Source organism: Podarcis filfolensis (genome assembly GCF_964270895.1).
Source record: "Podarcis filfolensis genome assembly, chromosome: 4".
In the NCBI taxonomy this organism is placed as follows: Eukaryota; Metazoa; Chordata; class Lepidosauria; order Squamata; family Lacertidae; genus Podarcis; species Podarcis filfolensis.
This window is the reverse complement of record NC_139607.1, coordinates 90,792,826-90,807,409: the sequence shown is the minus strand read 5'-3', so window position 1 is coordinate 90,807,409 and position 14,584 is coordinate 90,792,826. Positions and strand designations below refer to the sequence as shown.

The 14,584-nt window shown below is 42.1% G+C and overlaps 1 protein-coding gene across 1 annotated transcript in view; it reads left to right on the top strand.

The window, feature by feature from the left end:
• Positions 1 to 14,584, top strand: part of TMEM135 (transmembrane protein 135) — a 166,973-nt gene that overhangs the window by 53,141 nt on the left and 99,248 nt on the right. Inside the window, exon 5 of the mRNA XM_083609983.1 lies at positions 8,104 to 8,169. Within this exon, the coding sequence (XP_083466109.1) occupies positions 8,104 to 8,169 (66 nt within the window). The remainder of the gene's footprint in view (positions 1 to 8,103; positions 8,170 to 14,584) is intronic.

The following is a 14,584-nucleotide window of genomic DNA, read 5'->3' as shown; positions in this document are numbered from 1 at the left end:
GGGAACAGTGGTGTAGCTAGCCGCTCAGACGCCCAGGGTGGTGCACATGCCCTGTGCCCGGGGGCGGGGCAGGGCACGCTGCACAGAGTCTCCACGGAGTTCGCTGCTGCCTCCCCCTCAGCTGAAGGGCGGCTGAAGGAGAGGGGGCGGGTGGCCACAAGCCCCACACTGCTGTTTTGGCCAGCGCAGAGCTTGCAGGCACCCCGAGCCACCAAGTCACTCCCAGGAGAGATATGTGGCTTAGGTACGCTGCAGGCCAGGCCCCACGGGAAGTGCCCTGCCCTGCAGTGTAGCACCCAGTGTGCTCTTACCCCCCCCCCAGCTATGCCTCTGCATGGGAACCACCTGCTTCTTCATGGTAATAGATTAAATTAGCCATTGTCTAAATTTGATTTTTAGTCTATACAGATTTCTGGTGCACGATACATGGATTCCTTGAGAACCTGTAAAAAATCTTGGGTTCCTACAACATACTCGCCTGCTGCTTAGCATTGCAATTGGTTGGCCACCATATCAGTGCTGTTCCCTAGAGTACAGCCATTCATCCCTCTTATAGACCAATCAGAAACAATTTTTTTGTGCTGTTAGACATTTAGTCTCTTAAACAACAATGTGCTATTCAGTTGTGAAAGATAGGCTTTGAGTCAAATGCGCTCACATTGTTTGTCATTTTGAAGGAAATTGCCGCTTATAAAATGCATATTGTTTTGGAAAATGCTCCCATTTAGCAGTTTCAGTGTGGGTATTATGAGGGCCAATTTATATTGTTCTATTTATAATTTATATTGTACATTTTCTCTGATATATATATATATATATAGAGAGAGAGAGAGAGAGTGTTAGTTAGTTAGTTAGCTAGTTACAAGAGTGTCTGTATAGCCAATGTACCCCGAATATCCCCATAGGAAGCATGTTTGCTTTGTAGTTCAGTCTTCCGATTTAATATCTTGCATAATACTATCATGGAGTGGGGCTGGTTGTTAATAAAGTTAATTTGTAGCTGCTTCACTCCACTTTGCTAGGGATGGGCTAATCAGTCTGTTTTTACCCAGAGTCACTTTTTTGTGTTCACTCATAAATCTTTTCCATTTCCATTTTTGCAACATTTTTTTTTTTTTTACAAAGAAATTGTCCTGGCTTCTGCTGGATGACAGACTTTGACTCGGATCTCATTTTCTACTGTAGACTTTATTGCTCGGGTCAATATGGTCCTGAAAGACCTACATTGGCTCCTGAAAGACCTACATTGGCTCCCAGAATTTCCAAGCACAATTCAAAGTGCTGGTGCTGACCTTTAAAGCCCTAAGTGGCCTTGGCCCAGTATACCTGAAGGAGCGTCTCCACCCCCATTGTTCAGCCTGGACACTGAGGTCCAGCTCACTGTGAGAAGTTACAGGGAACCAGGCAGAAGGCCGCCTTGGTAGTGGTGCCTACCCTTTGGAACACCCTCCCTTCAGATGTCAAGGGGATAAAGAATTACACAACTTTTAGAAGACATATGAAGGCAGCCCTGTATCGGCAGGTTTTTAACACTTGATGTTTTATATTTAGATATGCTGTAAGCCGCCCAGAGTGGTTGGAGAAACCCAGCCAGATGGGTGGGGTATAATAATAATAAAAATAATAATAATAATTACTATTATATGGTAGAAAGGCAAAGCAAGGATCATCAGCACAACAGGTACAGGGCATAGCCATAATAATAATAATAATAATTTATTATTTATACCCTGACCATCTGGCTGGGCTTCCCCAGCCACTCTGGGCGGCTTTCAACAAAATATTAAAATACAGTAGTGCAGCAAACATTAAAAGCTTCCCTAAACAGGACTGCCTTCAGATGTCTTCAAGCTAAGACATTGATCCAACAGTCGACATGCTCCTTGGGGTCTTGTTATAAAGGAGAGGGATGAGCACGGCTTTTCAGTGTGCCAAGCAGGATTCAGTTTGGGTTTGCATCAGCAAACAGGAACTTTGCCTTGGTGTCTGAGCCTGGGCTGTCTGTTTGTGCCAGCTCTGGTGTCTCCATGTCCTACCTAGGTGATAGAAGAGATGACAGTGCCAACTCAGAATCAGAAAAAGCATTGGATGCCTTCGGTGGGGGTGTGGAGGCTCATCAGCAGAGGCTGGTGAGGACAGAGGCTCTGGTGGCGCAGGAGGGGTACCAAAATGGGAGTGGGGCAGGCAAGACAAGCCCCAGCAAGGTGACAACCCACTGGGTTCCTCTCTAGGATCAAACTCCCCACCCCCTCGCAGCTCGGATGACTCCTGGGGTTGTAATGTGGCTTTACCAGGGCTGCCATTGGGCATCTCCTTAAACTCCCCCCACCTCTTGTCCTGAAAAGACCAGCCCCTCAAGGACACTTGGGACTCATGACAGAAACTAGTACAAAAATTGAATTTAGCTATGGATTTTAAGCAGATTTCCTTCTGAATTTGTAACTTTCTTGTATTTCTTTGGGAGTTGTGGGATCAGATAGTTCATAGTGGAATTTGCAAAGATCAAATTCCTCTAGCATTCTTAACCAGAATCGGCTTCTGGCTGTGGAGTCATCTTGGCTATATATAGCAATTTTAAAGTGTTTGTGTGCCCCATTATGTGCCAAGTGTAGTTTCATTTATCATATCCTTCATACACTATTTGGGTATGTTCCCAGTCAGTCCCCCATTGAGTTGGCCATTGATTAGATACCACAATGCCTTTTCAGTGCTTGGAAAGGGGTGGGTTGGCATTTCCCAAATTTTCCGTGAGCTTCCATGTGGAAGATATTTCACAATTCTGAATTTGGAGAAACTCTATAAACTGTATTTGTCCACATCTGTTGTAACTGCTTGTTGTTCCTCTTATTCAGTAAGCTTAGAAAAAACCCCAATAGATACGTAACACTAAAAACAAAGAACTGATAAGAATCAGCATCAATACTAAAATACATCTAGACCACCAAAAACACTTAAGATCTGATAAATAACTATAACTAAACTTTATTAAATCAGCATCCTGATTACAGTGCTGTTTAACAGAACTCGAAAGAAAACAAGCAAGTTTTCAGGACCCCTTTAAAGGTCTGCAGTGATGGAGCCTGATGTTTCTCCTCTGGCACAGCATTTCATTGCCTAAATGTATTTCTGTACATTTGCCCTTACTTATCTGAAGGGCGGATGGATTATCCCAGAGCTTTCTAAACTTTTCATGTTGGTGACACACTTTTTAGACATGCATCATTTCGTGACATGGCAGTTCAGTTTTACTAGCAAACTGTAGGATAAACTAACGCCTTCCAGCCCCTTGAAGAGCATGGATAGCGTTCCTGCAACACACCTACACACTGCAGCTGACACACAGTTTGGAAAGCTCTGGATTATCCAGTGTTGATCTACTACTTGTGGGTGCAGGTTACCTAGGAGTCTGTTGATACAGCAGGCCACTTCAATTTTGCAGAGAAAGGACTTTTAATATAATTCATCTCATTTTATTGATCTTTACAAAGTGGATTTGCTGTTGTATTTGATAATCAAGCAGTTACTTTAATTGCCATAGGAATGCTTCTATGAACATGAAAGGGTATATGACAGGCAGTACTTGAAATGTGAAGAACTAGTCTTTCCTTTTTCAACAGGAGGGTAATCTGCCAACTGGGATTGCATCCCCTCCTGGCTTGCAAATCCATAGTCATCCAGGAGGAGGGGTTCACACTTGCCCAGACTGGCACCGGATTAGTGGCAGAACATAAATTTATTGGGAGCTTCTGCTAAAGTGGCTCTTCATTAGCTGTTGGTGTGTGTCTTAATATGGACATAACGTTTTCTCCTTCCTAATGACCTTGGTCAGGAGGCTGGGAAGGGATTTATTTAAGTTCTAATTGTGAACCCCTTTGGCTTCTTGCTCTTTTTTCCTGGCCGAGATAACAGCTTGAGATGCCATGCCTTTATTTACCGTATTTACTTGAGTCTAATGCGCCCCTCAGTTTTCAGAACCTTGAAACCAAAAAAAGTATTTGCTGGCAAATGTAAATGTGCCATCAAATCTAATGTGCACCTTAATTTTTGTAATGTAATTTGGCCAAAAAAAAGGTGAGCATTAGATTCCAGTAAATAGGATATTTGAAGTATTTTTAACTTGCTATTCAGCCAAAAAGGTTTGAAGAGCTGCTTGCATAAAACCACTTAAAGCAAGGCCATCCCTGCCTGTTGGTTTACAGTCTAAAATATGTGACATAAAAGAAAAAAAGGGATGGAGAGAGAGAAGGGGGGGGGAGCAAACTCAGGCCCCAGTTTTCAAATACAGTGGTACCTCTGGTTGCAAACAGGATCCATTCCGGAGGCCCGTCGCAACATGAAAAGAGCGCAACCTGAAGCGCCGTATCTGCGCAGGTGCATGGCATGATTTGGTGGTTATGCGCGAAGTGCGATTTAGTGCTTGTGCGCATCCGCAAGCGGCGAAACCTTGAAGTAACATTTTCTGGTACTTCCGGGTCGCTGCGGGACGTAACCTGAAAGAATGTAACATGAAGCAAACGTAACATTAGGTATGACTGTAACACTTAAAACAACCAGTTGTTATGTAAACATTTCAGGGACTGGAGGAACCCAATGTAGCTGGTTTTTCAGCAGACTTGACGGTATGGGCCCTGCTTCCCATCTCTCCCTCTCCTACAGCCTGTTGTAATGGTTGCTGCCAGATTAGAGTAGAAAGAGAGTCTTTGAGAAGAAGAGGCTCACCATTGTGAAGTGTGCAGTTTACATGCAAGACAGCAGTTCTCACATGCAACTCTGATTTGTCTCCCGCCCCGTTTGGATCGTTTGACATTGAAACTTGGATGCAACCTATAATTTGGTACCCCTAGGGTTAAGAAGAAGTTAAGAAGTATAGGGGTTAAGAAGTATGAAATTGAATAAAACAGTCAGATTATATTCTAAAACATATTGAAAAACTAGGATGCAATAAAACCAAACAGGAGAAGTGGGGAGAATGTTTGCTGAGTGAGGAATAGGGAAAATGATGGAGTTGTAAGGAAAAGTGGTTAGGGGAAGAAGGCAGGTTGAGCTCTGAGCACTTTTTTCGGTAACACTAAAAAGAATGCAAGTGGGAGACTTTGGGTTCAATGGCAAAGTATTAAAGCTCTGCTTTTGCCCTGTGTGTAATGAGCAAAGTAGAGTGGGATTTTGTGGGGAGACAACCCAGGAAGGAGAAAAGAGCATAATCAGGGAAATAAAGCAAGCTGAAAATGGAAAGGCAGGGTGGAGGCAGGGATAGAAGCTTTAGAGGGAAGAGAGAAGGCAGATTTAATACATGCCCTTGTTCTGCTAGTAGATGTGTTGTAGTTTGAGGTACCTACCTCTTTAGCAACAGAAAGAGAAAGATAATAGAAGGAGAAGGAGGGTGGGGTGGGGGAAAGTACATAAGAAAGGCCCTGTGCAGGGAGCTGATAGCTCTTTTATACCTTTGTTGGTAAGGAGAAAAGACAAAGCCTCTTAAATACTGTCTTGCTGGCAATGATCAGGTGTTAAAAGTATTGAAATGGTGCCAGCCAGGAAGTATTTGTTCTCAATGTCTGAGAAAGGTCTTTTAAAAATTCATCCTTATTCTGCTTTCCCAGGGGAAAAGGGATCAACATGTCTTTTTAGCTCTTGTGGCAAAAGCCTGGAGCTATTGAAACAAACTTGGTTGGAAGGAGGATAGGAGAAGCCAGAGGAGTGACATTTTATGTGATCATAACTTGGCATAACACTTCAAGGAGTCTGATGCTTTAGTTTCCTTTACAGGGGTATGGCAGAGATTTACAGTGAAGGAGAAAGCAATCGGTGCATTTAAGATGAGAGGCAGCGTAACACAGCTTTGCTTGAACATGCACCGCCTCATTTGGAGGCTCTTCTCTTGCTTCTCTAGGCCAAAACCAGAGCTTCCCTTCTCAGGTGCAGGCTACCATGGCAAAAGCTGGATTTTTGGAGTGCTTACTAACAGCATACGCTCCCCTATTATGGTAGTTTTTTCAGAGTTCAGGGCGCTTTTTCATGAGATTCTATTCAAGCACATGAGCACTTTGGACTGGGCCCAGAAGTGAACTGGCAAATAATGCAGCTATTTTAAAACATGGGTTATATGGCAAATACATTCACTTTAACTTGTGATCTAGATGCCCAGCCAGCTATCTGACTGCTACATTTTTGACCATTGGAAGTTTCTGAGTTATCTTCCAAGGGCATCCCCATGTAGAGCACATTGCAAAAATACAATCTGGAGGTTATCGGAACATGGAAGTATGGTGGTCAAGTCAATATTCTGATGTAGAATATTAAAACTGTTGGATTCTTTCATGGGAGCAGAGCTTAAGTGCATTGCAGCTCTAATTCTGTGCAGCAGTAGTGCACTATTAAAATCTGAAAGACACTTTGAGCAGAGCATGTTGAGGTTGTGTATGAAATTTCCAAAGCATTTACATTTCCGTGTTAATTCAGGTAATTCAACCCAAATTCCACCCCAAATTCAAATTTCTCAATTTCCCTCTTTATGTTGTAAGGTTTTTAATATTTTTAAAAATTAAAATAATTTTTCATAGAGTTAATTTTATAAGGGTGGACTTTATTAACTCACTTAACATTGTTGCTACAGCCATGGTGGTTTTATATTAACACAACATCTTATACTTCCCAGTCTTGCTCTTTGTATTGGCTAATTATACTTCCCATTCTTGCTCTTTGTATTGGCTAATTACATAACCCCTTAAATAGTCAGCTGCTGCTGCTTCTGCTCCTGTTCTTGAAGCTTTTGTGCATGTTAGGCCTTTCCCTCCAGTTTAAGTAGGAAGTCTAGTTCTAATCTTCTTAGCTGCACTCAACGCATGTGAGGGGTGATCCTATCAAGGAATCTGTGGCCCTAGATTCACAAATGATGTGAACACCTCTCTTTTTCTTTTAGAAGCTTTGACAATTTATTTTAGCTGTGTGAGTACAAGCATATTAAAATAGATCTCTTGTCAGTGGGAGAAGAAGGAAAGTCACACACACCACTGGTTTTCAATGGAAACAAAGGGAGCTTAGCAGTCTTGACAGAATGTTCTATTTGGGTGAAACATCCTTAAAATGTTGGTGGAAAGAATGGATGAAAGGAATCAATTCTGAAGAACACAAAAGGTTGCATGAGGTTCTCACCCCTTTAATCTTCAAGAGGCAGAAACAGAAGTAGGTATTGGAGCTGGTATGGACTTATGTGGGTGTAAATGAGCTAATAAATAAAAGTTTACGAGTAGGCGGGGGCATTCATTGGAAACAAAAAGTTAAAAGTATGAGGAAATAAAATGCTTATAAACCAGTGGAAAGTGCAAGGGACAGTTAAAAGTATTATGCATTCATGCTCACCTCACTATGCAAGTTTAGGAAAGCAATTCACCATGTATGTTGTGCGTTTAAAAAGCTATCTGTGTCATGTTCCTCTCCTTACAATGAATGAAAGGGCATTCCTCTTGTAATGGGATGAGTCTTTCTAACCCAACCATTTAGTTCATTCAGTCAGGAACACTGATAAAAACGGCAAGCAATTTGTTCAACTATTTTTCTCTTTCTTTGTTTTATCTTTTTAATCACTGCATGATGCTACTGGTGGTCAGAAAAGAGGATTATTCAGTGCCTGCATTATTTTGTGGGTGACCATTGTTGAAAAGGCTTATGTTTTCTTTATAATTAGCTTTCTCTAAAAGCTGTTGCGCTGAGCTACACAGAAGACAGATCTCTTCATTTCATGAGATATATCTGTTATTACTTTTCTTTAATAAAGTAACCTTTTTAAATGCTGTTTATTGGGTGTGGATGTGTATGTTCATGTTTGTTTTTTCCCACCAGCACGCAAAGTGTCAACTTCTTTGTGTAAAAATTTCATTCATTTAGCACTTTCACCTGGAAAGAATACAATGTACAGAAATTATTTAATAACTGCAGTCCTCTCTGTGTTGACTTGGAAGTAAGTCCCATTGACTTCAGTGGAACTTACCTCTTAAGCTAGTGTGTGTAGGATTGCCATGTAAGTATGGTTTTATTTTTGAGGATATTTGAAAAAAAGGATTCCAGATTTGACTGCTTTTTGAAATAACTTTACTTTTTTGTACGCAGGCCACCGAAACTCTATTTCGCATGGGGGTGTCAAGAGGAACAATTACTCCTTTAAGACACGGAGAGGTAAGACTATGTTTGTTTTCTCCTGCTGTTTATAGTCTTAGAACTGAACTTGGTGCCATCTTGGGCAAAAAATACTTAGAGTTGTTGAAAGATGATGATGATTAAGAAATAGATAATTCTGTATGTAGATCATCATTATTTTCTGTTTGGGGCGGGGGAGATGCAATTCTTATGTTGTCAAAAGAGCAGGACACCTCCATCATACACAGGAAGGAGGGTAGGTGACAGGCTAAGGAGAACTACAGTAAATCTTTAGAAGAAAAGAAACCTAATGAGGCACACTCCCCCCACTGTCCGGTGAGGACTGAGCACGCTCAGTTGCCATAGGATGTTGAAAGTGATGCAGGACATGGGAAAAGGGGAGAGGAAATGGAGTATATTGAAATAAGATGTGGATGCCTGGAACAGTGAATAGGGACCCTCCAACTGCAACTTCACCTCCCTCCCAGATCCCACTTGTATAATGGGCAACATTTGTGACATGACCCTGTTTCATTGTTGAACTTAGTGGTGATTGTTACCAAAGACGTAAAGTAAAAGCTTTCATGCACAATTAAGAAGGCAGAACTTTTTCTTGAAAATTGTAACTGCAATTTGAAAACAGGGTTTGAAACTGTTAGCAGGTTTTGGTCATCCCTGCTTCGTAGTGACCATAATCCAAAGTTGCAGCTGTGCCATAGTAATCATGGGGAACCCTGACATAGTGAAAAGGTAGGGGAATTCAAGTGGGAGAAGGGAGGTGCTCCTGGTCTCTTGAGCAGTATTCCATCTGCAATGGACCTAAGAGAATGCAATCCAGAATAATGGAGAGGTTATGAGCAATTTTGATGAACATGTGTTATGTTCAGTTTCAGCAAGATTTGTTCCTTAATATTGTATTTATTTATTTGTTCAATTTATATCCTGCACTTCATCAGTTTTATTGATCTTTGGGCGTGTTGCATCACAACACAATATAAAATCACCACTCAAAGATGACTCACTGTAACCAGAATTTGCACATTTGGTAAAAAGGGTCAGTTAAAGGCTTTACCAATGGAACAGGTGAACCATCCTGCAGTCTGTTGTCCAGGGAGTTCTTCAAAAACTCTTTGTCAATTGACACATTGCAAAGCTGGAATATATGTGTGAGTTGGCTTGCTGCTTATTGAAGTGTATTTTAGATGGAACAGAGTTAACAAGATATAGTGTATGAATTAATGGGGAAGAGTACACCATGAAACGCCATATATTTTGGCCTTTATAAGGAATACCAATATGAACATAGTCACACAAGCATATAAAGGGCTCGTGATTGCCTTTAGGTGAATGAACAGTTGTTTAAAGGGTGATGCTTTGATCTCCAGGTTAATAATTCAAACTTGCAACTAAAGGATTGCAAGAATATCTTCATAGGTTTGTTCAGCCTGTGTATCTTTCTAGAAAGAGCTTGATGCTGTACTTGCGAGGGTTATCCTGTACTTTGAAAGTGGAAAGGATATATAACCGAGTTCTATAAAAGGACAAAACCTTCAGATTTGTGGCTATGAAGATAATTAATTTGTTTTGTTTGCGATGTATAGTTGCATTTTATTTTAAATTCATTTTTAGGATATTATAACAGATTTGATCTGTTAATGTAAACTGTGTAGAGTTTTTATTATTATGTTAAGTGGCATAAACATTTCAGAAATAAAAAGTAAAAAGAAAAATGCAAATGCTAAGTGTTTGCGTGCTCTTACTGAAAATGCAGTTAAAGCCAGAATTGGAGAGATTAATACTTGGACGTTCCAAGTTTACTTGCTCAGTTCAGAAGTGCTAATCTGGTGGTGAAATCCCCAAAAGCTAAATTGTTGGGAAGCTGAGGAAATAATACAGATTGGATGAGTATAGACAGAAAAGCCTGTGGTCAGATCCTTGGTGGTTTTAACCAGTACACATCACCTAGTATATATTAAAATAATGCATTATTTAAAAACATATTTAAGATCATTTCTGTCAATGTTGTAAGCGCGGCTGGTGCTGGGGATAGGCAGAGAAAAGCAAGACTAGTTCTGAATTAATAACAGACCCTCACATTGCACTGAAGCAAACAGCTTTTTTTAAATAAAAAAAAACCACTATTCAAACAAGAAAAGTCACTAAGGACTCTTCATTGTTGGCTTGTTTCCAGGTCCAGATGGATTTGCAGTTTATAATGCTGAATATTTGAGGGAAATCTTCCCCCTTATTTCCTGCTTACAGCTTTTCTGCATGCCAGGAGAGTCATCTCCATAGCCTCTCTGGCTATGAATATAGTTTACTTTTGTCAACCTTTCCACATAAGAAACCAGGTTTTTGTGCTGAAAGCTGTGTTATTTGCTGTTTACATATGGATTACAGAATTATTGACAAGGTTTTGGCATGAGATTTGGAATCCGTTGCTGCCAAGTGTCATTCATCCAAGTGAGACAGATAATTCTTGGACTGGTTTTCCTGTTCAACAATAGCCACAGGGTTGTGAAAAATTACCTCAGGACTGGTTATGGTCATGAAGTTGACTGATCTCCAAGAAGTCTAATAGTATCAGGGGAGGTAATGAAATTCAAGAATATAATTGCCTTCAGGACTGAGCACATTTCTCTCCTTGTTGCTGAAGTATTTCTATCAAGACTCGCTTTTTGGAGAATGTTTAGTGGTTCAGAGGTCACCCATTTCTCCTCTCGCTCTTAGCCATTATGTTGATGTCTGACTATTTTGTAAAGGTTTTGTCAGTCCTGAACATAACTTTAGAGCACTGGGAATTTAAAGAGCATTGAGCTGCGATTTTATTTCTAGCCATGCCTGTCTTTCTCTATACCCTCTTTTTCTGCCTTTAACAATAGTTGTCATTTGTGTTTTGAGGACCATCACCAAGGGACCATGAAAGATGCAAGACATCTTTTAAGTTCCTGCCTCTTGAAGCCTCTCAGGCCCCAAATAAATTAACTGAGATACTTGTCATTAAGGAGGCTTATTTCATAGTGTCACCTGCCTCCTGCCATATTATATCAGATACAAAAAAGCTGGATATAATTCTGAAAATAGCACTTTGGGAATAAAGATTTGCTGGACAAAGGCAACTGTGATCCTCTCTCATGTTTCCCAAAATGGTATGATTCTCAGGGAAGTTCTTGGAGGAAATTACACTGTTTGCCTGCTGCTAAGCAACACTCGTCTTATTTACGAATCCAACCCTCTGCTCCCCTGATTTCCACTGGTTTTTACTCAAAGTCTTGAGGTTGTTGGATTTGTTTGTTTTTTAAAGACATCCTGGGCAATTTTGTGTTGTAATTCTCAAATTAAACTTGCAAGAATGTGAACGTATTTGGCATAAATACTGTGTGTGGAGTATATTTGTTTGTTATGAGGGTATGTATTTTTGTGTTTTTATATTGTAAACCACCCTGTGATCCTCAGATGAAGGGTAGTACATAAATTCTAATTCTAATTCTAATTCTAATTCTAATAATAATAATAATAATAATAAAAAAAAAAAATGGGTGTTTTTGTCTCAGGGGTTAAACAGTAAGGACCATGTCATCAAAATTCCCATTTATTGGCTGCAAAAGGGCACTGGGAATCTGGAGGTATAAGATAATATCCATATGCCAGCAGAAGAGTACACTCAGGCTTCACATGGCAAGTGATATATGGTTGCTGAGCTAAGGAGCAGTGTGTTTTCCCTAAACATTGTGAAGCCGGCCTTTAGATTCTTCCCAGCATCTCTCTTTTCTCTTAGGGCAAGCTGCCAACTTGATTTCTACGACCATCTTACACACCTTTCTCTGCTAGCCTGCAGGGGTGAAAAATGCATCTCAAAATGCTCCTGTTTTCAGCAATAGATTGAGACGGATCTGGCTCGCATCCAGGTTCCTACTGAAAGCTGAATTTCAAGGCTCTCTTACTGCCCATCTATATTCTAATGAACACACAAATAGCTTTGAGATTTCTGCACAGATCATGTTTCTTGGGCAGCCAAACAACTGGGATATGGCCAGGGTTGAAGCAATATCTCGGCAGCTGCCTGGCAAGTGTTGTGAATGAGCTTCTGCCAAGTCCCTAGAGCAGGTACTTGATGGTGTGGAGTTGGGGGGGGGGAGGGCTGTAAAATGGTCTCTGATAGGATTAGCTCATCTAGTTCCCAGCTTTTCATAGTTACAGATGGAGAACATTTCACCTTGTGTGAGTCTCTAGGTCTCGCAAGCCTCTTCCCTCCCAGCAGAAATAAGTGAATTGGGCTGTGGTGTGTTTATTTGAACTTCTTTCTGGGGACGGACCTGGTCTTCAGGAAGGGAATCATATCCAAATAAATGCAGGCGCAGTTGCTACTTTGTGGTGAGGGCAGGGATGTATTGGATTTGGCCTGTTCTGAGGTTTCTCCCCAGAATGTAACAAATAATAGGAGGTCTTACATGGAACTGATAGCATCTGCGTGGTCAAGCAGATGATCTACCGTATTTTTCACCCCATAGGACGCACCTTTTCCTCTCCAAAAATGAAGGGGAAATGTGTGTGCGTCCTATGGGGCGAATGCAGGCTTTTGCTGAAGCCTGGAGAGCGAGAGAGGTCGGTGCACACCGACCCCTCTCGCTCTCCAGGCTTCGCGCAGATCTCCGCAAGCCATGGGAGCCTGCGCCAGGCTCCCACGGCTTGCGGAGAGTTGCCTGCATGCCGAAGGCTGGGTGCGCTGAGCTCAGCGCGCCCAGGCTTCACGCAGCTCTCCACAAGGCGCGGGAGCCCGGCGCTGGGCCCCCACAGCTTGCGGAGAGTTGCCTGTTCTGGGGACTGGGGTTGGGGGAAGCTCGGGCTTCCCCCGCCCCAGCCCCGCGCCTGGGGGGAAAATAATTTCCCCCCTTTATTCCCCCCCAAAAAAACTAGGGGCGACTTATGGGACGGTGCGTCCTATAGGGCGAAAAATACGGTACATCCGCTGGTTGAAGCAGCTGATCGGACAAGAATGAAACACTCGGCAAGATTTGGGATGTTGCAGGAAAAGGCCTTTTGTGATGGAACATGCTCTTCCGCAGAGACATATTTGGAATAAGCTCTGCAATCGTGTCACATTTGGCTTCCTTGAATTAAGTTGCCGTGCCCAGCAAGTTCCGCTCATCAAAAATAATGAGAATTTAAAGGGTCTGTGTCAGCAACTTCAGAAGTTCCTAATTTGTCTGAACTCCTGTCCAAGTCAGGATCTATTAATTCTACTTGAAGGGGCCCCAAGAGAGACATTTAGCATTAAAGTAGGGAGAGGTCATAGATTTAGGATGCTGCCTAGCACCATGGTTGGGTGGGTGCACAGGATGCTGCATAGCCCCTAGCTCCACTACTCTGGAGTAGGGATGGGGATGATTCACTAAATTTAAAAGTGCCAGGGCAAATCGCTACATTGGGACTACAGATATGTTAGCAAATGTCATGAGAGAGGTATGAATATGACAGCTGAGTGGCAAATGAAGGGGTGGAAATAATAATAGTGTGCACATAAGCATGAAAATTAGGGTTTGTTGTTTATTCAGTCGTTTAGTCATGTCCGACTCTTCATGACCCCATGGACCAGAGCACGCCAGGCACTCCTGTCTTCCACTGCCTCCTGCAGTTTGGTCAGACTCATGCTGGTAGCTTCGAAAACACTGTCCAACCATCTCGTCCTCTGTCGTCCCCTTCTCCTTGTGCCCTCAATCTTTCCCAACATCAGGTTCTTTTCCAGGGAGTCTTCTCTTCTCCTGAGGTGGCCAAAGTATTGGAGCCTCAGCTTCAGAATCTGTCCTTCCAGTGAGCACTCAGGGCTGATTTCCTTAAGAATGGATAGGTTTGATCTTCTTGAAAATTAGGGTATGTGGCTGCAAAAGGAGTGATTGATTTATGTGTATGGGGAGAGGGAGGAGAATGGCTCTAGTGGTGTGCTTGTGAAAGGAGTGAAGGAAGGGTCATAGAGTGGTACCTCTGGTTGCGGATGTGATCCATTCTGGAGCGCTGGTCAGATCCCAAGGTTTCCACAACCAGAGGAACCGCTTCTGCACATGCGCACAGGGCGGTAGAGCACTTCTGCGCATGTGTGCATGGCGAAAACTGGAAAAATTCTTCCGGGTTTGCTGCGTACGTATCCCGAAGGATTCGTAACCGGAGGTGAATGTAAGTAGAGGTACCACTGTATATGTGTTTATGGAAGAGAGCAAAGAATGAAACCAGTTCATAGCTGAAATTCTATTTAAAACATAGCAATTGGAGACAAGACCTTAACCCTCACAATTTAATAAGAATCACCAGTTTCCCAATTCCCTTTTTCTAATCATGCCACTTCATTTTGAAGCATGCACAGGGAGGATGGGTTTAAAGACATTAAACTGTCCCTTTTCAAGTCTAACCAGTTTATTACGGCATAAACCTACGTGCTCTCAAGCCCACTCAAGTCAGA